At 34.7% G+C, this 22,877-nt stretch overlaps 1 protein-coding gene across 1 annotated transcript; it reads right to left on the bottom strand.

Annotated features, from left to right (window-relative positions):
• Positions 1-3,578: 3,578 nt before the first annotated feature.
• Positions 3,579-22,477, bottom strand: LOC102801689 (uncharacterized). The gene is made up of 3 exons (XM_006811848.3): positions 22,392-22,477; positions 6,575-9,871; positions 3,579-5,910 (listed from the first exon to the last, which is right to left on the bottom strand). The coding sequence occupies exon 2, from the start codon at positions 9,859-9,861 to the stop codon at positions 6,607-6,609; it is 3,255 nt and encodes a 1,084-aa protein (XP_006811911.2). The 5' UTR covers positions 9,862-9,871; positions 22,392-22,477; the 3' UTR covers positions 3,579-5,910; positions 6,575-6,606.
• Positions 22,478-22,877: the final 400 nt, after the last annotated feature.

The following is a 22,877-nucleotide window of genomic DNA, read 5'->3' as shown; positions in this document are numbered from 1 at the left end:
GACACATAAAAATTGAGCTGCTCCATTCTTTCACAACCATCTGCATTGTCTCCTTCCTCAGCAACGAGGCATAATCCTTCTATCCATGAGAAACAATCAATTTTCACCACCACATTTTCTCATCCAAATTCTTCTGCACTTTTATTTTTCAATATTTCTTGAAATGAACCTTAATTTAGAGCTAACAGACAAAATTTGGTTATTTTTGTCTGCTGAAGGATGTGCAGACTATAAACAGGACTATTGTGATGAAAAGGGGAAACTGGTGGTGAAAAATTAAATTCATTGAACTTCACCAATTTCTGGTTCCCATAACTCTGGATCATTTAAACAAAGACTCATTTTGACAATAGACACATAAAGCTCATTTATGCGAATACAAATAGACTACTGTAAAATCTGTATTAGAAACCGCGGCTTCTATTAAAATGGTACAATGCAACAGAGGGGATGCGGCTTCTATTAGAGTATCTACACATATGAGAAATGATGAATTTTTGGTTCTCAATTATTCAAAAAGAATGGGTGCGACTTCTATTAGGGATGCGGCTTCTAATACAGATTTTACGGTACTACAGTAATAGTCCAGACATGAATGACTTTTAAATAAATGACAATATACTTTATTATCAAGGAAGACAATCAGTACAATGTATGAAACTAACTGTTGTACTGATTTTTCCCCCAACTTCTTGGACATAAACGTATTAAAAATAGTTTTATAATCAACAGTAATTGTAAGGGCGGTCGGTGGTCGTTGTGCTGCGTTCTGTTCGATATGGGACTCATAGCGATGTATAAACATGTACATTGTTTACATGAAAATCAAACACTCGCTGCGCGATGACAACCGCCCAACTATATTCAGATTGAAAGGTATACCGGAATCAGACAAACCTTGTTTTTGCACAAAATAGACAAGCATACACCGATTATAAAAATTCCATTACAGTTGTAAACTGCCTGTCAATATATAAAACCTTATACAAGTCACTTAGTTAACCAAGATTAACGCAGAGATTGAATTGGGTGGCACCGATTTGATAAAGGGCGATTGGTCGTGATTATGCATACTATGAGGCTACAGAGGGTATAGCCTGATATTACTAGTTTTTAGAGCTCTTTGATACAAGTGACATGGGCTAGTATTATACAAGAACCAGATTTTTGAATGAAATTAAGTCATTAAGTGTTTTCGTCACATTGTAACAGTCTGAAATTCTCATATCGTAGCGATAAATAAATATGTACTGTTTGAGCATCAAATTACATAATATTCAGACAGATGCTGCACGATAACCACTGACCTGGATTTTGGTTAAGGTAGAAGCCTACACATAACTTTTGGTCATAAATCGCATGTCAATGTTCATTGGTTTATTATGTAAAATCATGAAGCTATTGTCCCATGGCACCATAAAAATAGCATTATTTTGTTACATTGGCGTATTTTGCGAAACTTGTCCTAGTATTTTTCAAAAATCATTATTTTTAGAACAATTCCATAGAGTGCAATGTTAAAGAAAAATTGCATTTTTCAACACTTTTTAAAACCCAGATTTTTGAAAAAAATTCAGGAAAACAAAAAGTACCCCAATTTGAGATATGGCATATCTCTGCCATAGGACCCTATGGTAAAAGCACTATATTACTGCCAAAATGACCACTACCCACTAAGATACAGCCATGATTTTCTCAAAATTTAACCTGGTGACCCCCAACTTTTTTTAAGTCAATATACTTATATTGCTCGATAGTACAATTTATTAAAAAATGAATAAATTCTGGGTATTTGAAATCATGAGTAGGCTTCTACCTTAAAGCAGGGAATTTGTTAAAGCGGGGGGGGGGGGGGGGGGGGAGTCGTCACCTGCGAGTGTGTCAGATGGCCATAGCGTGTCATTGTTTACAAACAAGCATCTACCCATGAGCCTTTGCATTTTTCGTCTTGTCTTTAGCGTGTGATGTTATCGTCCCTTGGGACTCAATTCCCGTGCGTGATGACCCTCTTGCTTAAATACCCTACTTAGCTAATACACACACTATGTTACTAGAAACTTGAATTACATGAACACTTTGTTAACACAAAACTTCAACTCAGAAACCTCAACACCTCAACAGGCTATGCTTCTATCAAATTGACCACTAATAATAGTGAAAGGAGACACTATCTCGCGCTGACCCTTGCCCAACTAAAGTCAAAGCAAGACTACATACTAAAATTGTGCCTGATTGGCTACCCACCCCAACCAGTCTGACCAATCAGAGAGCACCTTTGAAATGTTTTTATCAACGTTTCAAATTCCACCTTGTATATATGCTTCGATTAACTGCAAAACTATCCTTAGATATTTTATAAATAAAACATTTAAATTCACTATTTTGATGTTTTGAGCAATTTCACTGGCATTTAATTTCACTATTTTTGAGCAATTTCACTGGGTTTTAATATCACAGACTAGGCAGGGAAACAATGAGTTCTATAGTTATTTCATGTGGATTTAATTTAGCAGATTTTACGTATCACCGAAAATAGGGAAATTAAAACCCAGTGAACAATTAATGCATTTACAGTACTTTGCTGAATATTCAAGGCAGAGAAAGGTCTGGCCGTTGAGAGAGTGGAATTACTTGTTTTTGTCACTCAATTTTCGCCTGTCATCACATCAACTGTTTTGATTACCAAGGTTACATATATTGAGGAGGGGGTCAAGTCCTATGGCTCTAGCTCCAGACAGATCAAGAGAAGAGAGGGTGGGGCAACTCTGTGAGACAAACTACAGTATTCAGATTGCATAACAACAAAAATTCAGTTTTATAAAGAAAAATATTTTTTAAGTGTAGCACAGAATAAAAATACAGAAATTTTTTTCAGCTGAAACATTTGTATAGGAATACACATTACCTCGTAATCCTGAATAAGTTAGAGGAGTTTTCTACATGAACCTATTTGTTGACAAATAATTTATAGCCTAGAATCTCAGCTTTCTGAGGTGATCTAGATCACAAAACTGCATGGTTAGTCAGTTTAGCTCATTAGGCATGCAAATGTATGCAAATGTCACATGCTACAAAGTATGCAGTGTTCTCTCTACTGCAGCGATTATGCTTAGCCTGACATGTAAGCGTAAGTGGCCCCCTTGCCTGCCGAACAGCTTCAGACCGTACTAACGCCTGACAAAATAGTGTACGTCTTGCCAGCAAGATCAATACTGTCAATTCACAAATTTCACGTCTTCTTGCAATAGGTTTCAATGAATATTCATTTTTTTGGGTCATGGTAACACAGTCAATCAAAGTAGTGTTTGCATTGTCGGCAAAAATCACAGACTGGTTTCAGCAAAATTTGCCAGCACCTTATCACACATTATGTCGAGAAACAAATAAACTCTGCCGTGAATACTGTCACTATCTGACGTTCCTGCATTTTGATTGGTACGACAAAAAATCGTCAGGGGAAGTGAAAAACTACATCGTTCTGTCAGGCGTGTGTTGGGTTTGGAGCACCATGGAGGGCGCAACTTGCGTGACCTTGTCAGGCTACTAATTGCTTGGCCACTAAAATCAAATGCTTGTACTTTGAGAAAACAATAGATATATTGATATGTTAATTATTCATATTGTTACAAAATAAATATGCAAATTACATTATTATGCAAATTACATTATTATACAAATTAGCCACCACGCAGAAACATCTAACAGCTTTAATCTTGAAAGACAAATTTAAAAAAAAAAAAGGTCAGAAAATAGTGAAACTTTGTAGTGAACATTTATCTGGGGTTCAGATACAGAGGGTCATCAAATTCCGTGAATTATTTTCTTCATGACTGTCATAAAATCATTTAATTGCGAAAGTTCCTCACGGCAACAATCGGTTTACAGCTCATCAAAACAACGAGAAGTAATATTATCTCTGATTAACAATGCTTATATTTCCCATTTAAAGGGTGGTGGCCATCACACCATGCATGGACGAGATGTGGGATATATACAAACAAAGATGGCGTCTTTGTCTTTTGCACAGACCAATAACAAAACTGAGACATAATCTAGCTTTAACGAGGTAATTTGTTAGTGATTGGAAGATATCAATGGGGTAACTGGCAGTAATTATTGCATGTTGCACCCAGGTCAAAACTCGCACTCAGGATTTTCATGAGAAGGGTGCATTGAACTGTGGGAAAATCAATGTTTATCAACACAAATGTCACAGAAGCATGGCGCGATGATCACCGCTCTGTAAGGTAGTTCACCACCATAAAAACGTAGAAAAAAATGTTCGTGGTAAATCATTCATTTAAAGTTTTTATAGAGAAAGAAAACGTATGCAAATTTTTCCATTTTGGAGCATTTTCCAAAGGAATCCATGTAAACATATTATTCCATGTATAACTTTCACTTATATTCCCAATTCTCCAAGTTTTCTCGAGTCACATGTACCCCTCATAACACTAAATATTTTTAGCATAGTCATCAATCAAAATTTTGGAATATGATGGAGTGTTTCTCCCATAGGAACACACATGTTTGATCGATTTTTGAAGTCGTTTTGTGGAAAACAGAGTTAGGTAGAAAAAACTGATCATGGTAAATCATAGGTATATTTTTTTATAAACCTCTCATATTGGATTAGGAGGATTTCTGAGTATGTTTTTAATGATAGCAAAATACTGTCGAATACTTTATTTTCGCTTGGAATTTATTTTCACTAAAGGAATGATTCAGTGAAAATAAAATCCAGCGAATATACTTTTTTTCCTATATTTCACATTCAACTCATCAAAAATCAGTGAAAATAAATTCCATATAAAATGCCTAAAAAGCCCTTTCAGCGAAAATAAAGTATTTCACAGTACCTTAATAACATAATAATTTACAGTACGTTTTGTTTTCAATGTTTATTGTACAGCATCTTGTAAAGAACAGAATCTACCGTAGTCTAAATAGTACACTGTCACTGATTGACCAATTTTAAATTACTACAGAGAATAGTACACTGTCACTGATTGGTCAATTCAAAATTACTACAGAGAATAGTATACTGTCACTGATTGGTCAATTTCAAGTTACTACAGAGAATAAGTTATAAAGAATTATCTCAAAAAACAACTTTAAGAGAAAACAAACCTTGAAATATGTTTAATACTGTTTAAACTTTCTCAATTGTTCAGATTTGAGTTACATAAACATCACATTATAAATAAACACAAGATTCTTTGATTCTGACAAATAAAGCAAAAACTAGAATATCAGTGGTTGTATTTATAACTGCCATTGTTCGCTTAGTTAACTTACTGAATTTATAACAAACCACTTAAAGGAGCACCTCCAGTTAGGCCCATTCTCACAACAAATTTACTTTCTGGATTAAAATTACAATGGATAACAAAAGATAGATTAACTTTGTAAATAACATAAACAATAGTCCCATGATTCTTTGGTGCAATCCCTGGGCTTGGAAGATTCCCCTTTAAGATGTATATCGAAATAATAAATATGCGATGTATAGGAAAAAATCGTTATCGTCCACATTTGATACGTTTCTTACACCAAACGATATTCTACGACTACGTCAGTTTGATTTTACGTTACAAACACTACTGCTGATATGATGCCCTGAATACTGTAGAATACTTTATTTTCGCTTGGAATTTATTTTCGCTATTTTCGCTGAATGGATGATTCCGTGAAAATAAAATCCAGGGAATATACTTTTTTTCCTATATTTCACATTAAACTCATCAAAAATCAGTGAAAATAAATTCCACACAAAACGCCCAAAAGCCTTTTCAGCGAAAATTAATTCCAGCGAAAATAAAGTATTCCGCAGTACATCACCAATTTGACAAGTCCAGCGTCTCTTTATAAATGGTTGTACATAGTACAAAAATACCAACAATTAAGTATCTGGAAAAAAAATATATAAGAAAAAATATTATTAACGCTATAAAATGTTTAAAATGAGCTGTAATCTATGTACATGGTAGCCAAGAATTGCAGAATATTTCCCCTTAATGTTCACATGCAGTTACCGTAGCCGTTGTTTTGGCTCCAAATTTCATACACTAAAACATTTTAAACATGTTCTAATGAACCAAAATAAATATAAATCCTCAAAAAAGTCCCGCAATTTGCCATTATCTGTCATGTTGCACTATTTTACCAAAATGTCAATAAACCTTAACTTGTTCCCCACCAGTTCCTTCTTTTCATCACAAATTGACAAAATAGTCCTGTTTATAGTTTGCAATTTCTTTCTAAATATTGGAACAAAAAAGCCAAACTTTTTGGGTAAAAACTAAACATTGACTCAAAATTGTCTTTTGGCTCCAAAATTACCGGTATATTAGTTTATTTCCAGAAGTGGAAAGTGGAAACAAAATTCGGCGAAAAAGTCTGGCAGTGAAAAAGTTAAACTATCATCTTATCAATTTTAAAAGGTGTTTAATATACTGGTACATTGAGGTTTGTGCGTATAGCTGTGTATTTTCTTTTGTACCCTTCCCTAAATAACAAAACAAATTATGTTAAGCATTAGTGACAGTGCAAGTCAACTACAACACCATCTCACCTTTTAACGTAAATGAAGAACATTCTCATTTCTCATGCATCAACTTCCATAGTATTATCTTCAACTGATGGGTTACCTAGGAGATCCACTGATTCTGAATCTCCAGAATCATTAGTTGCCATAACTACATCCTCATCTTTACTTTCCAGAGGATCCCCACTTCCGACTGCATGTACATCCTTCGCATCTTCCTCGCTCCCAGCACCATCAGATTTATTTTCACTGCTACCAAAATCTTCTTTGGTAGGTTTATCAGGTGAATCCTGTTCATCCTGGCAATGTTCTGCAACAGCTACTCCGTCTGTACCATCTGTAAGAGTATCACCTACATCTGCCTTGGCATCTTCTGTAACTAGCTCATCTTCCTCATCTTCTAACAGCTTATCTTCTTCCTCTTTGCTTAAAGAGTTATCTTCCAGACCACCTTCTTCCTCAGCGGGATGGCTCTCCAGCAAGGCATCCTCAGCAGCTCCTTCTTTATCATCTTCCACAACTGGCGATTCTTCTTCTAAAACCGTTGCAGGTTCAGCTGGTATAGTTTTTTTCTCTGGCTTGGAAGTTTTCTCTATTTCAGGTTCATCATCATCCAAAAGTATGATATCATCATCATCATCATCATTAACCTTGGTTTCTTGAGCAGATGTAGAAGGAATACTTGGCTCAGCCATAATGTTAGCATCATCAACTGGATTCTGGGAGGGAGGTTCATCATCAGTTCCAAAAAGACGGTCTATTATATTGGAAACTGCATCAGTGACTGATGCGTCATCCTTAACAACATCATCAAAGAATCCATCGTCTTGATACTGTGATGGTTCGGGAGATTCCATCCATTTTGTACCCGGGCTGTTACTGCTGCACGAAGATTGGGCATATTCTTCTGGACGGCGTGGACGAGTATGGTGCTTGAAGCCTTCTACCTCTGTGGGTCCCATAGTGCAGGTCATAACATGACCGGCCATAGCCGAACCCGATTCCGTGCAGTAGTTACACTTCTCACATTTCAAGATATCTATAGATGGTTTGGTCACCGGGTGTAATTTTGGTGCTGGTCGGTTTGATTTGTGGAATTTAATCATATGGTTCCCATACGACATCCCACAATAAGTACGGTATGGACAACTGGAACATTTGAGAAACGTGGCGAAATGTGCAGCAAGATCGTCTATAGCTGTACTACATTCACTGCATTTGTGTACCATACCATTGTCGTCGATCTTACGAGTTTTATCCAGTGATGCTTTCCAATCTAGCAAACTATAGCTTTCTAAAGTACCTTTCCTTGCGTCACCTCGCATCTGTTTCTTCTGCTTCTTATAGATATCAAAACTGTCAACGCTCGCACGCTTCAACACTCGCTTCTGCTCTGCAGATTCTTGAATTATCTGTTCCTGCGATTTCACACTTTCAGACACCTTCTTCACAGGAAAGCGTATGTGGTCTTCTTTCATGTGCGTCTTCAACTCAGCTGGCGTCAGGAACATCAATTTACATTGTTTACAGCGAGAATTACCCGACTTAGTCTGATGTTTCTGACAATGACGAAGGTAGCTTGTTCCATCACGCACCCCTTTAAGGCAGTGAGTGCACAACAGCTGTCTGATACCTTCATGCTTACAACGGAAATGCTCAATGATGTCGTCATGGACTGAAGACCGGAAATTACAGACCGGGCAGTGATAAGGCATCTGTAGAGGCGGGTGCTTGGTATTCAAATGACACTGTAGATTTAGTCGACTCTCGTAAACCATATCACAAATCTTGCATTTTAAGTTTGACGTATTCAGATGAGCTTTCTCGATGTGGCACTGCAGTTCAAATGGCGTGTTAAAACGGCGGCCACAGTGTTCACAATTAATGATGTCACTCAATGATAGATTTTCCTGTTTCTCTTTCTCTAAATGATTTTTGATGTGCTGCATGAATTTAATGTTATTATTTATAGTTTTGGTGCAATGGTAACATTTAAAACCATTTTTGAATCTCTCATCCTGATAGTTTCGACTCCCTTCCTTAGTTCCATAAAACTGCTGAATTGTGTATCGGTGCCTTTCTTCTCGTTCGGGTAATTGTGGGACCAGCTCGGAAGTTTTACTTTTTCTCTTTGTATCAAATTTTCCTGGGATGTACATAGGCACTTTATCCCTTTGTGAACTCTGAGGGAAAGTTGGTTTGGTTCGATTAGGAGGCTTTCCTAGGAGAATATCTGTGACTTCTCTTGGTAATGATGTAGAGGTAGAAGGTGGATGGTTCTTTGGTGGAGCAGTCTGGACAGGATTGTGCATCTGGGTGACTTTTACACCTGGTTGCACCAGTGTATTGGTAGCCGGACTGTATACATAGTGATACACGTTACCAGCTGAAGTAAGCAACTTATAATTTTGGCCGAGGTGCTGTTGGATATTAACCCCAGTCGGTACACGAATAACAGTAGTTTTTAAATTATTTTTCGGCGATCCACTTAGATTGTTTGAAGCTGTAGACGTGGGGACACTGACGTTAACTATTTGTTGTCGTGGCGATTGATTTGCAGTAGTTGAATAATTAGGATTTAATGACGCACCATAGTTTGTGTTGATGATAGACTGTTGTGGAATGGTTTGCATTTGAGCAGCTGGATATCTTTGATACTGTGTGCTATTGTTCACAGGCTGTGTCTGTGCTAATGAATGCAATGGTTGGGACGACAATAATGAAACTGTTGGTGTTGATTTCTGAATAATATATCGAGTTGATGGCGCTGAAGCTGAGGTGTTCATAGGCTGGCTTGGCACCGCTATTGGCTGCTGTACCATAGATGTTCCTTGGGCTTGTAGGTGAATGGGCGTTCTGCTATTGGGCGCGAGGATGTACGACTGTCCCACGTTAGACGCAGGTGATATCCCTGATGTTGGCGTACCAATTTGCTTTGCAATAGTCTGAACAATACTTGATGCATTCGTTACCGTTTTGATGTTACTTGGCTTGTTTGCTAGCATAGTCTTCAGCATAGTCCTCTGATTCGTCACTCGCATATTTGACCCTTTCATTGAGATATTCGGCACCATGCGAGGCATTTCCGAAAAGGAATGTACAGTATGGTGTTGCTGCAGAATCTGCACTTGCTGATCCTGTTTAGCTTTTTCGGCATTGTACTTCGCTACCTGTGCATCGTACTTTCGCTGTTCGGCCAACTGAGTTTGAAATAATTCACGTTGTGCAGGTGAAAGGTCATCATCCTCACATTCCATCATCAGGTCTAAATCACTCCTCTTTGCAAAGCTTCGTCTCGTCATGACTTGCGCCATCTTTGTTTTTCTAAAATAAGAAACTGAAATAATTTAGAATATTATAATCAGCTGTGATGTTGGATTATTTGAAAGGATTATAAATTATTAACTAGTACTGTAGAATACATTTTCGCTTGGAATTATTTTTGCCATTTCCGCTGAAGGATTGTTTTAGTAAAAATAAAATTCAGCAAATATACTTTTTTTCCTATATTTTACATTCAACTCAAAATTCAGTGAAAATAAATTCCATACAAAAATGCCTAAAAAGTCTTCTCAGCAAAAATTAATTCCAGCTAAAATATTTTACAGTATTCTATTTTCATTCAGCAACAAAAATAATTAAGTTTATGACAATGGCTAACATTTTATGACAATGGCTAACATTTCATGACAATGGCTAACATTTCATGACAATGGCTAAAAGTTCATGACAATGGCTAAAAGTTCATGACAATGGCTAAAAGTTCATGACAATGGCTAACATTTCATGACTTTGGCTAATATTTTATAACAATGGCAAACATTTCATGACAATGACTAAAAGTTCATGATAATGGCTAAAAGTTCATGATAATGGCTAAAAGTTCATGACATTTGGCTAATATTTCGTGACAATGGCTAAAATTTCGTGACAATGGCTAAAATTTTGTGACAATGGCTAACATTTCGTGACAATGGCTAACATTTCATGACAATGGCTAACATTTCATGACAATGGCTAAAAGTTCATGACAATGGCTAATATTTCATGACAATGGCTAAAAGTTCATGACAATGGCTAAAAGTTCATGACAATGGCTAAAAGTTCATGACAATGGCTAAAAGTTCATGACAATGGCTAAAAGTTCATGACAATGGCTAAAAGTTCATGACATTGGCCAATATTTTATGACAATGGCTAAAAGTTCATTATAATGGCTAAAAGTTCATTATAATGGCTAAAAGTTTATGAAAATGGCTACAAGTTTATGAAAATGGCTACAAGTTTATGAAAATGGCTACAAGTTTATGAAAATGGCTACAAGTTCATGACATTGCGCAATATTTTATGACAATGGCTAACATTTCATGATAATGACTAAAAGTGCATGGCAATGAATAAAATACAATCTTTAATTAGACATGAAGTTAAACTCAGACTGTACTAAATATATGTGAAACATTTTAAGATGCTACTTTTTTAATTTGACTATCCACATACAGATACTAGTAATACAAAATGTTAAAATTGATACGAACATAGGTATCCTAATACAAGACCCATAAGTTGGTGTTAACAGGCATGCAAAGCAAAAGATATCCCTCCACTAAACTGCAGGGGTTTCGTTAAGAGCCGGCCATCGGCCATATGGCCTGATATTAGCCCAAATTGGTCGTCTACTCTCTGCCCTCTTGACTGCCTACGCCGGTCTCACTGCAGCACTTCGCACTGCTGAGAGCCTTTGGGCAAGATTTTGTTGTGAAAGCTGACAAAAGTCGACCTAATCAAAGGATGAAATCAAAAACATATTGATCATTAGGGACGACGTCAAAAGATCGATGTCGGATAAAAAACTTAATTCCTTTAGTTTTTTTCAAAATCCCCCTACCCCCCACTGAAACTTAATTGATAAATATTGACCATGGCGTAAGACTACATTCACCATTAAATACAAATTGATAATCTGACAGTAGTATTGCATAGCAGTTGGTTGTCGGGTGGGTGTAAAAAGATTTTACAAATGCACCTCATTTGACGCACAGATTTACACTCGAACCAAACCATTTTTCTGTTTTTTTCCCTTTTCGGTTATTTCTGTCCATGATTGGATAGAAAAAAAAAACGAACTACAAATACTCCAAGTTTTTTTGACTTCATTAAAAAATAAAATCGTTTTTGTAGGATGGAAACTTTTTGAGGTCAAAACCCCCCACCCCCCAAACTAAAGGAAATAAGTTTTTTATTTGACATCAATCTTTTGGCGACGTGGTGTTTCAAAATACTATGGAATAACTTTCGCTGAAGGAATGATTCAGCTAAAATAAAATCCAGTGAATATACATGTAACATTTTACATTCTACTCGTCAAAAATCAGCAAAAATTAATTCCAGCTAAAATAAAATCCAGTGAATATACATGTAACATTGTTCCTATATTTTACATTCTACTCGTCAAAAATCAGCGAAAATTAATTCCAGCTAAAATAAAATCCAGTGAATATACATGTAACATTGTTCTTATATTTTACATTCTACTCGTCAAAAATCAGCGAAAATTAATTCCAGCTAAAATAAAATCCAGTGAATATACATGTAACATTGTTCTTATATTTTACATTCTACTCGTCAAAAATCAGCAAAAATTAATTCCAGCTAAAATAAAATCCAGTGAATATACATGTAACATTGTTCTTATATTTTACATTCTACTCGTCAAAAATCAGCAAAAATTAATTCCAGCTAAAATAAAATCCAGTGAATATACATGTAACATTGTTCCTATATTTTACATTCTACTCGTCACAAATCAGCGAAAATAAAGTTTTTAACAGTATTTATTTTATCATGATTTCATAAAAAAATTAAACCAGTCAGAAAAATCGTGAAATAGTGAATGAAATACAGATATACAGATTTTTTTGAACTTGGTGATTGTCTATGATTTCACCATATACTGTGGAATACTTTATTTTCGCTGAATTAATTTTCACTGAAAAGGCTTTTTGGTTGTTTTGTATGGAATTTATTTCACTGATTTCTGATGAGTTCAATGTGAAATATAGGAAAAAAAGTATATTCGCTGGATTTTATTTTCATGGAATCATCCCTTCAGCGAAAATAAATTCCAAGCGAAAATAAAGTATTCTACAGTACATGAACATATGATACAGCTAGGTATTTTACGCATTGGGAACACAAATGAACTTTGATCCTATCCAGTTTGTACCATACTTATGTGTGACAGCAGTGATATACTAGTATCTATATACACGCACTGCATTTACAGATAAAGATAAACTTTGACCCCAGACCATTTTAACCATAAGCATGGAACTATAAAACCACAGGAAGAACAACCTTTTCGTTTCCTTTGAACCACGATAGTTGCCGCGATGTTGAATGTTTATTTTGACTGTTTATTTCGTTGCATTAAAAAATAAGCCAATTTACGCAAATGAACGTTAATCTCCGACTATCGGTCATTTTCGGAGTCAATCATGCGACTTCGGAAGATCACATGATCGAGTTGTTTCGGTTATAGCATAAAAAAACAATAACGCCAAGACAAAAACACTGATAAATGAGCGACATTCAACGGGGGAAAAAAAAAACACATTGCCACTTCTGGCGATCAAAGGGAAACACGAAATAAGTGACTAGTCAGGATATCTCGACAACAAACAACATACCAAACTCCATGTTTCGCAAACTTTGGCAACCTTATTTTATTCGAGGGTTGAAAAAAAACAAGAAGTAATTCAAAAACAACATTGAAAATGATGAAAACTGCTAAACTCCGACCCGTTGCACGACTTCCAGTACACTGAGATCAACCTGCAGACCAACTTGTTTGCACATGCATATTGAACAAAATATTTTACTGTGCAGATATGAAATAATTTTTTTTCAAGTTTTCCATTCCCAGCAGATACGGGCGTATCGGCGGCAACTAACATGCAGTATGACTAATGTTGTGGAAAGCACTGTAAGATAAACTAAGACAAAGGTTTTTTTAATCTTCTTAGTTTCATTGTTCTTCCTGTGGTTTATTGTTCCATGCCATAAGCTGCATAGCTGGAAGATTTCTGCTTTTTGAACTTTGACCTTACTGTAAAACAGTTTATTTTCACTCACATTTAATTTCACTATTTTGATGTTTTGAGCATATTCATAACACATTCTGATGCATCTTATCTTTGATAATTTTTACCTAAATATTATTTTGTTGTTAACTATCTTTTTCCCAGACTTCCTGGCACTGTAAGCGAAGGGCAATGTCACATATCAGTCAAATGAAAACTAGACAGACTTGAGGCAACACAATACCCTGGGGAGAAGATGACAACATACTCCTAGTAACAACTTTTATTATATTTTGAAAGATATTTTGGACATGCTGGAATTTAACTTTTCTCTTTGAAAGGATATTTTTTGTAGGTAAGGTTTGAAAGTATAGAAGTTTTGGGTAAAAAAAAAATTTTAAAGAATTTTTTTTTTTTTCACACTATTTGTAGAATGTCTAAACATTGTGTTCCTTATAAACCAAGTGCTCGTCTTTTAATGAAGATGACTGACATCAGATCTCCCTAATTATTCATTTGACATGAGTAAATTATTATTTGAACACTATTAAATTTTAATTTTTTTTTTGCGCCAGATGTAGTCACTGCTCAGACCTCAAATTGAAATTAACAGTAGCCCCAAAGCATAAAGTCTACCAAATATTGTCCTGGAGCTACCATTTATATAAGCTAGTAACCCACCTGAACTACTGTAAAATGACCACCGGTAATTTTCACTGGGTTTAAATTTCGCTGATTTTCCATTTCAGGCATATTCAGTGGGTTTAATTTAAATTCACGGTTTTATCCTTTAGATAATGTGTTATATACTAAATTTTACATTCACTGGGTTTTAATTTAGCTCATTTTCCAGTCAGCGAAATAACCCTTTTACAGTATTAGAAATTGCATGTCTCCAAAATCTAATACTACATGTTTGGAAGGTAGAACAGACTGTTCTAATTTATACAGCTGAGTAAGCAGCTGGCCCACAAACTCCCTGATACACTGTCCGAGACGAATATGCAAATCCGTTTTTCACTACTCAGTTTTCTAAATATCGTAATTTTGTAACAGTGAAAATTTTGTAGTAGTCTTATGACATAAATTCTTTAAAATTTTCAAATTGTGAAATTTTCTACCAACGAGAATTAATATTCCATTAGCTGGAGGTCTTGGACAAAATTTATGAAGAAAATTACACAGATTCATTTTGTGAAAGCGGGTAGTGTTCAATAGGTTACTGGGAAATCATTGTAGCGAAGAGCAGTCCTTCCAGGTGTGAGGTGGTGAACAATGGATTGAGTGTAAACTGTGCTCAGAGCATGCATCATATTTAAAATATCCCTGAAAATTCACTTTTTTATAATTGCATTTCACTAAAAACACATAATAATATAGTTTAAAATCAATAAATACAACCAACAAATTATTTGTGATCTTAAAAAGCTGTGAAAAAAATAAAAACACACAACTGAAGGACACAAAACAGGGGGCCCTGGAAGCTGAATAAACATCTTTATAGTGAGAATGAAGTTTCATAAGCAGTTGAATACATTTGAATTGTCTGATACAGAAATTATGATTATGAGGGCAAGAATGATTTTTGTAAAATATTGGAAGATTTAAATTATCAAACTGAACCATGGCGATACAGAATAAAGCCATTTTAAAACAGAGTTTTAAAAAACGGCAGAGGCGGCCATTTTACAAACAATGAACAGCAGAGGTCAGCAGAAAGATTATACTACTCAAGGTTAAATACCATTTAAGACCACCTAGCTTAGTAAGAATAAATTAGGCACGAAATATATTAGCCCGGTACAATCGATTCTAGATATTTCACGTCAAGGGCAAAAAATAAAATTTAATAGAAACAAGAAATTTCTTGCATTTAAAGCTTATCTTTTCTTCTAGCAAACTAATTTGGTTGGAAAAAATTGCAGATTTTTACTCAGGCATAACAAGAATTTGGTGTGAATTTACTTGAAACATTTGCATACATTTCATGAACATAAAATCCTAGTCAATATGAGAAAAATTTGTTAAGCAGTGAAATACGCAAAATTTTGTAACAGCGAAAATTTTGTAGTCGAAAAATTTCCTACCAACGAGAATTAAAAAAAAAATATATTAAACAGTTTACAGTTCATTTAGTCAATGAAATTTTGCAAAATTTCAACAAGGAGAGCTAAAAAACTCACTTCAGTTTTTTCACTAAATTTAACATGCAAATTTTTTACTTAACTCATTGAAAGCACTCCCATAACTCACCCTTAGTGCTTTTAGGAGAGGTATTTGTCACTGTCCTGTGATTTTCAAAAGGCAAGACCTGATTTACAAAGGATTCCAAGGGACAAACAGTACCCCTTAGGCAAGTTTAAAATGCAAACTAAACATTAATCTTACAATTCAGAATATCAATATTCTACAATATTATGATTTATTTTACTGCCAACCTGCAAATTACATTTTTAAACGTTTTAATTTGAGAGATATTTTTCAAAAATATTCTTAGCTACAGTGGTGAGCATTTTTTTCAAGATTTATAAGACATCAAGACACAAGGACTTTCACTGAATTTGTTCACACAGAATGAATTTTTAATTTAAAAAAAATAATATCAACACGAGTAATAAATATTTTTTCAATTCTACTCAGAATACCAGATCTAATTTTGGTTTTAATAAAAATTATGATGAAATAATTTAGAAATATTAAAGCCAAGAATAGTTACTGATATTAATATTATGAATAAAACCTTCATAGACAAAATAAATGCAATAAATAATGACTCTATGGACAGACTGTACTCCCTAGGTATGTTTTAAAAAGTAGCTTGAATCATCACAATAAATTCTACATGTACATAAATGTGTTCGTATTTTATACAAAGATTTATATGCCTTTTTAACCATTATCTGGTCAAGTCAATGTTAAAGTACAAAGGACAGAATAAGGGCTGAAATGAAACAAATCTCTTTCAAAATAACAGCAAAATGTCTCTATTTCTCTTTCATATAAAAAAAAAAACATTAAATTTTAGAATTTTGATTTTATGAAAAAAATACCACAAAGCAATATTTGTTTTTGGATATATTTCAGAATTAAGGCAAAACATAAATCTGAGTAGACCGACTACAAAAGAGATAGAAAAAAAAATAGCAATTACCTTTGAAGAGATATAGCTAATTATATTAGAAGTGAACCAACACAATACCCCACGATTGGTTTCATCATTTATGGACACTTGGGTGGCCCCATGCAGGGAATTTAAATTTGCGTATTAATTTTCACAGATCAAACAGGTTAAATCCAGACTACAAAGTAACACCTGGGTGACAGAACTAGATTATGTAAATGTGAATTACACATACACAGCAGAGATGGATTAGTTGTGTTGGTGCCACGCCATGCCATGCCATCCATCTATAATTCATGGTGCGTTTTTTTTCAGAGAATATTATCATAAATAATTTTTAATTTTACCCTGTTGCCAGTATTAAACAGATGCAAAATACATTTCATTTCTGATATGGGATTTTAATAGATGTTACATTGACTGTGCTTTTAAAATTAAAAAGCCTTTTTCAATTGCTGTTGATAGAATTATTGAAGTGCAGCTATTTATTAAATTCAGGATGCTAACTGGCCTCTAATTTTAGACTGTGTAAAGTCACATGTAGGTATAAAATGACCGCGCTCAATTTCTTTTAAGTCCAACTGTTTAAAACGGCCTCTCCTCGAGTTCCAGTCCAGTAGCTCTTCCATCAGTTTTAAGGTCACTGCATAGCTCCAAACTGGATGAATAATAGTGATTATATTTCACTTTTAGGAATAAAATTTAATAAGCCTGCTTATTCTCTGGGGCAAACATTAGGACATTTTCATTGCCTGGCAACCCACACTGTGAAAACAAAGACTGAAAACTCAGAAAATGCTACTTTTGCATAGTTGTTGAGACTGCCCTGAACAGTGTAACAAGATTAGCCCTACATGTCCAACATATATAAATTTGGTTGTTCAGGGTTACTTCAAACTTGAGTTTGTGTTGTTTTCTCGAATTTTCACCGACTAGACCAGCGTTCCACAGCAGCTCACACAGAGCCCATAGAAATACGTGGTACAGTGGTGCGCGTCTTAGCAACGTAGAACGTTCTGTGACGTAGCTCCGCCCCCGAGGATAAACAGAAAACAAAGAATAGATGTTTGTTTTTTTCCAGGGAATCTTGTTATGTACACAAGTAATAATTTTAAATTAGGCCTACAATAAATATTATATACAATAAGATTTTAATTAAATATAAAGTTTTCTGGCAAAGGCACAACATCATCTGCATGCAGTCCCAGGGGCCACTATTGTCTTGCATGGTTGTTGTAGGAGGGGGGCGGGGGCGGTTCTGTAAGTCTAAAATCAACTAAGATGCAACTATCATTTATTTACAGGATTATCAACAATGATAATTACCCAAGGTAAACAAGACTGGAATTTAAATAATTCAAAGTGTCAGACGAATCATGGAGCTAAAAAAAAAAAGAGGATGAATTTATTTTTAATTTATTTATTTCTGTCAGTTTTCACCAAAAAGAACATGTATTGTACCACAATTTCAACATAGCAGTAGTAACATAGCCCATATGTTTATAAATAGGACTGAATATGTAACATTCCTTTCACCGCATTAGCGCCCAGTGTCCTCAACTCAGAAAATCAAGATTTTTTGGGGGGAGCACCCGAGCACCCCCTTTGAAAAGAGTGCAAATGACATTTTGAATTCACATGTGACTGATTGAAAGGGATATTATGTCTTATTTTTGTGGAAATCAAGTATGGAAATACAAGATCCTAACCAGATGCTAATCTACAATCGTCTACATTATTTATACCTGGAATTTATTTTTGCTATTTTCGCTGAAGGCATGAAATAAAATCCTGTAAAAATACATTTACTGGTAAGTACATACAAATTTTACAATCATAGAAAATAAACTTCATACAAAACAGGCAAAATATCTTTTGTGGCAAAAATTAATTCCAGCTAAAATAAAGTATTTTACATGAAGGGCAGTTGTTTGTTTGAAGCACAGTATTTACAGTTGAAAAGCTATGAAAACCAGACACACTATAGGTGGCCCCATGCAGTGAATTAAAATTTGCATATTAATACAGGATCAAACCGGATCAAACCAGAATGCAAGAGTAACACCTGGAATACAAAACTAGATTATAAAAAGAATTATGCAAATCTAAAACATTGAGATAATCTGTGTTGGTACTGCTTTCCATATATCATGTACACGCAACAGTTTTAATTTTTGTGCAATTTGGGTATTTTTTTTCTGGTGATCTATGGAGGAAAAATTTGGAATATGGCGACAATTAAGTCCAGGGTTCACAGTTCTTGACTGTAGAATAATGAATACTACAATTTGACAATAAATGTTTACAGTTAAAATGTTAATGGTTTGGTGAAATATTTTTCATGAAATACCTCAAGTACTAAGGCAACCATAGTTTTAATTACTTCATGCAAAAATAACATCTTTCCACAATCTAATGTTTTCTCATTTAAAATACCATGTTGCAAGCCAAAAACAACACATGCTGGTCTGAATACGTTTCGCAAAATTTTTTATTTTTAAATGATATACAACTCTTTTTCCCGTTATATTTTCTAAGGCCACATTTTCTGGATATTTATTAGTGCATATTTTAGCTTATCAGGATTTGTAGATGCTGTCATGCTATTGGTCAGAAATGACACACATGAACATATTTCAAAGCCTTCTGTCATTGACATCCATTGTTCTCCACAATTAGAGGAAGCCGTCTATACAAATAATTTTGAATAACAAACTTTGTAAAAGAACATGTTTTAACTGCGTTTTTTGACACAAAGCCAAACAGATTTATTTATAAATATGATTTTGCACTGCATTAAACATAGTCTTAATAGTTTTTAGTTTGGGTCACAAGGTAAGGACGCTATGCACCTACAGCGTGATTTTTTGAGCGTTAAAGGGGAACCGCTCAATCCCATGGATTGCACAAACAAATCATGGGACACTATTGTTTATGTTGTTTACAATGTTAATCTATCTTTTGTTATCCATTGTTATTTTAATCCAGAAAGTAAATTTGTTGTGAAATTAATCTTAACTGGAAGGTGCCCCTTTAACAGATCTTATTATAAGGAATGCAATGTCCTCGTTAGGGAATAATATTCCTATCAAAACAGTATTTTGAACTGCGATGGTCATTATTTATCTTAAAATCAGTGTTTAAAATTGTCGAGCTACTATACATCGCCATTAATTCATGAATTTCGATATTCAGCGAGTGATAATAGACCATTTTCCGTTCACTGCAAGAATCACGCGTTATGCGTGAAATCGAACGTGAAAACAGGACAAACAAAGGTCATAGCGTCGTAGTGGCGTCAAACATCGCATGAGATTCGACAAACGCGAAAGTATTTTGGGGGACAATTCCATGTCAATAATGTGCTGTACACATTTGATGATGGGCAATTTCGATTAAGTGAGGATATTCGAATGCAATATTCCTCTGTCAAAGATCGGCCGGTCGATGTGAGCTACGAAATAAAGAAATTCGAGTTTAAAATCAAATCGTTTTATTTTTGCGGCAGACGTTTGACGCGCGTCTTTCATGCATCTCGCGAGATCTCGCAGTTGTACGGAAAATCACCTATTGTATGGTACATGTATGTAAAACAAGGCGTGTCACAGCCTTTTCATGAAATAGTGTAAAAAATGTCTTTTTTAGCTCGTATGTTATTTTAGCTAATTTAGCTAATCTGCAATTTTGCTAAATTAAGACGTCGCTAATTAGAATAGAGTATACTGTGGAATAGTTTATTTTCGCTGGAAGTTATTTTAGCTGATAAGGCATTTTGTGTGGAATTTATTTTCACTGATTTTTGATGAGTTTAATGTGAAATATAGGAAAAAAAGTATATTCGCTGGATTTTATTTTCACGGAATCCTTCCATCAGCAAAAATAGCAAAAATAAATTCCAAGCGAAAATAAAGTATTCTCATAGTAAGCTAATTTAAGATTCAGTTAATTCATGCATGGAGTCAAATTCGCTAAAATGGCATGTAGCTCACAGACACTCTCAAATGAACAATTAACAAATATTTGTAGCCTGACATTCCAACATATTTTGGCCCAGGACTTGGCAGTTATGTTTATTTTTTTTATTGGGTGTGCAAACACACAGAGTACTGAAATTGCACATTTGAATCACAGTGGTGTTTGAATTTCAAATAAACATTTTTCGTGAAAATCTGTAAATTTGTAGTGGCGGAAATCTTTTTGGTTCACTTGTAATTCAATGATTTTCAACGAAACTTATTCAAACCAATGGCAATGCCTAGTTTAATCAACTACCCATAGCTATTTAGACTAGCAGAAAAGAAATAACGCCAAAATTAAAAGCACATTACAAGTATACCAATCAGTACTAAATGTTGTTACAATAACGCTTCCATCAAAATGATCGTGTGTTGACAAAATGAAATATTTAGTATTCACTAAAACAAATAAATAAACCATGAATCTGTCAGCTAGTATTATTCAGATTACTGACCCAGAAGTCATTGAATCTGAAATTAACATTTGCTAGAGTGAAGATTAACAAATGACCAAAATGTATGATGGATAAATGGGTTAATTCCAAATTATTTTGTTGTTTTGTAATCACACAAAATTTGGTCAACTTCAATTAAACTCACCAGAGAAAATCCTTATGAATATAGAACTCCCCGAGCATTTTAGATTTTAATGACATTTACACAAGGATAAGGACTTATTATAAAAGTTACAATTAAAAAAATTAAAACAAATTCCCAGACATATATAAAATGCAAATGAGCAAAATATTCAAAAGCCAGATGTTGATTTTTTTGATTTAAAATTTGATTATCAGTGACATACAATTGGAATTGAAATTACTATGGCTGACCTTGAACACTAAATAGTTTAGCAATGGATATCACAATGGCTGCATAGGTCATCGCTCACTTTATAAATGTGTCTGAATGCATGATATACGATACTATCGACGATCAAATATATACACATATAATAATTATATTATATAAAATTATGCATTGAAATTAAAATGCACGCCAACATAATGCAAGAACCAACATTTTTGAAAATTTAGTGGGATGATCTATAAAATTAAACTCAGCCAACCAATAGGATATTGAAATGAAACTTTCACTTGTTCATTTTTTAAATTTTTTCATACATTTAAAAAAAAATCATGATTCTTATATGAAGATAAGTTTAAATTGAACATATAAAAGTTAATAAAAGGTAACAATTCAGTACAATTAACGGTGCGACAAGCAGTCACCTCTAAATGACCTTGGGCGGTAGTGGCGCGAATGCACATGCACGCAATGACTAAAGTTTATTATACATGTTACCGGGCCTAGTCTCCCAGACGACTTAATCGCCCAAGCACTCATACAAACTGTATAATCTTTCCATCTTGGTTTAAAACGTAAATTTTATTATTCTAATCAACTGTACGACAGTTCGCGCAGAAATAAACGTCTGACGCGAAAGTTACGCGTCTCTTTGTCAACGCCGCTGTTTTACGGGCAAAATGGCCGACGACTACAAAACAAAGGTGTCAAATGGCTGTTGACGATGTCGGCTATAATTATCGGCAAGCTAACGTGACTTTGTAGACAATGTTGAATGAAAAGTGTCAATACTGACACAATCTACAGGATTTGGTACTTACCTATGAATACTCCAGAGAAAAGATGCAGAATTTGCGAGGAAGAATGCCGACTTCCCGTACAAGTCTCGCACTGATAAATGCGATAATGACCTACCTCGGTCTCGACAAGCCGCATTCGTCGTTCTCACAATGCATTATGGGTAGTAAAAATATTTAGGACTGAGGGTAAAATTTGACATCGCCAATCTCTCACAGAGCCAGCTTTCTTTCAAAACAGTTCTGCTGAGGCCTAAACAAATTTTATTAGTTACAATCGATAATGGTAATCTATATTTAAAGCGCAATGCTGTGACCGTTAACAACACATTCCTTTCCCCAACTATTATGTAAATAATCGTTTTTTTTCTGCTTTATAACATAAATAAATCTGTCATTTACATAATTATACTGACAACAATAATTGTTAAAGGGCGGTGGTCGTCGCGCCACGTCCTATTCGATATGGGACTCATAGCGACGTATACAACGCGAACAGGTCGCGGCGCG

This window comes from Saccoglossus kowalevskii, chromosome 20 (genome assembly GCF_978046115.1).
Source record: "Saccoglossus kowalevskii chromosome 20, keSacKowa6.1, whole genome shotgun sequence".
Lineage (NCBI taxonomy): Eukaryota > Metazoa > Hemichordata > Enteropneusta > Harrimaniidae > Saccoglossus > Saccoglossus kowalevskii.
This window is presented reverse-complemented; position numbering and strand designations above follow the sequence as displayed.

Coding starts and splice junctions, on each gene's coding strand:
- LOC102801689 (XM_006811848.3), bottom strand. CDS start 9,861: ATGGCGCAAGTCATGACGAGACGAAGCTTTGCAAAGAGGAGTGATTTA.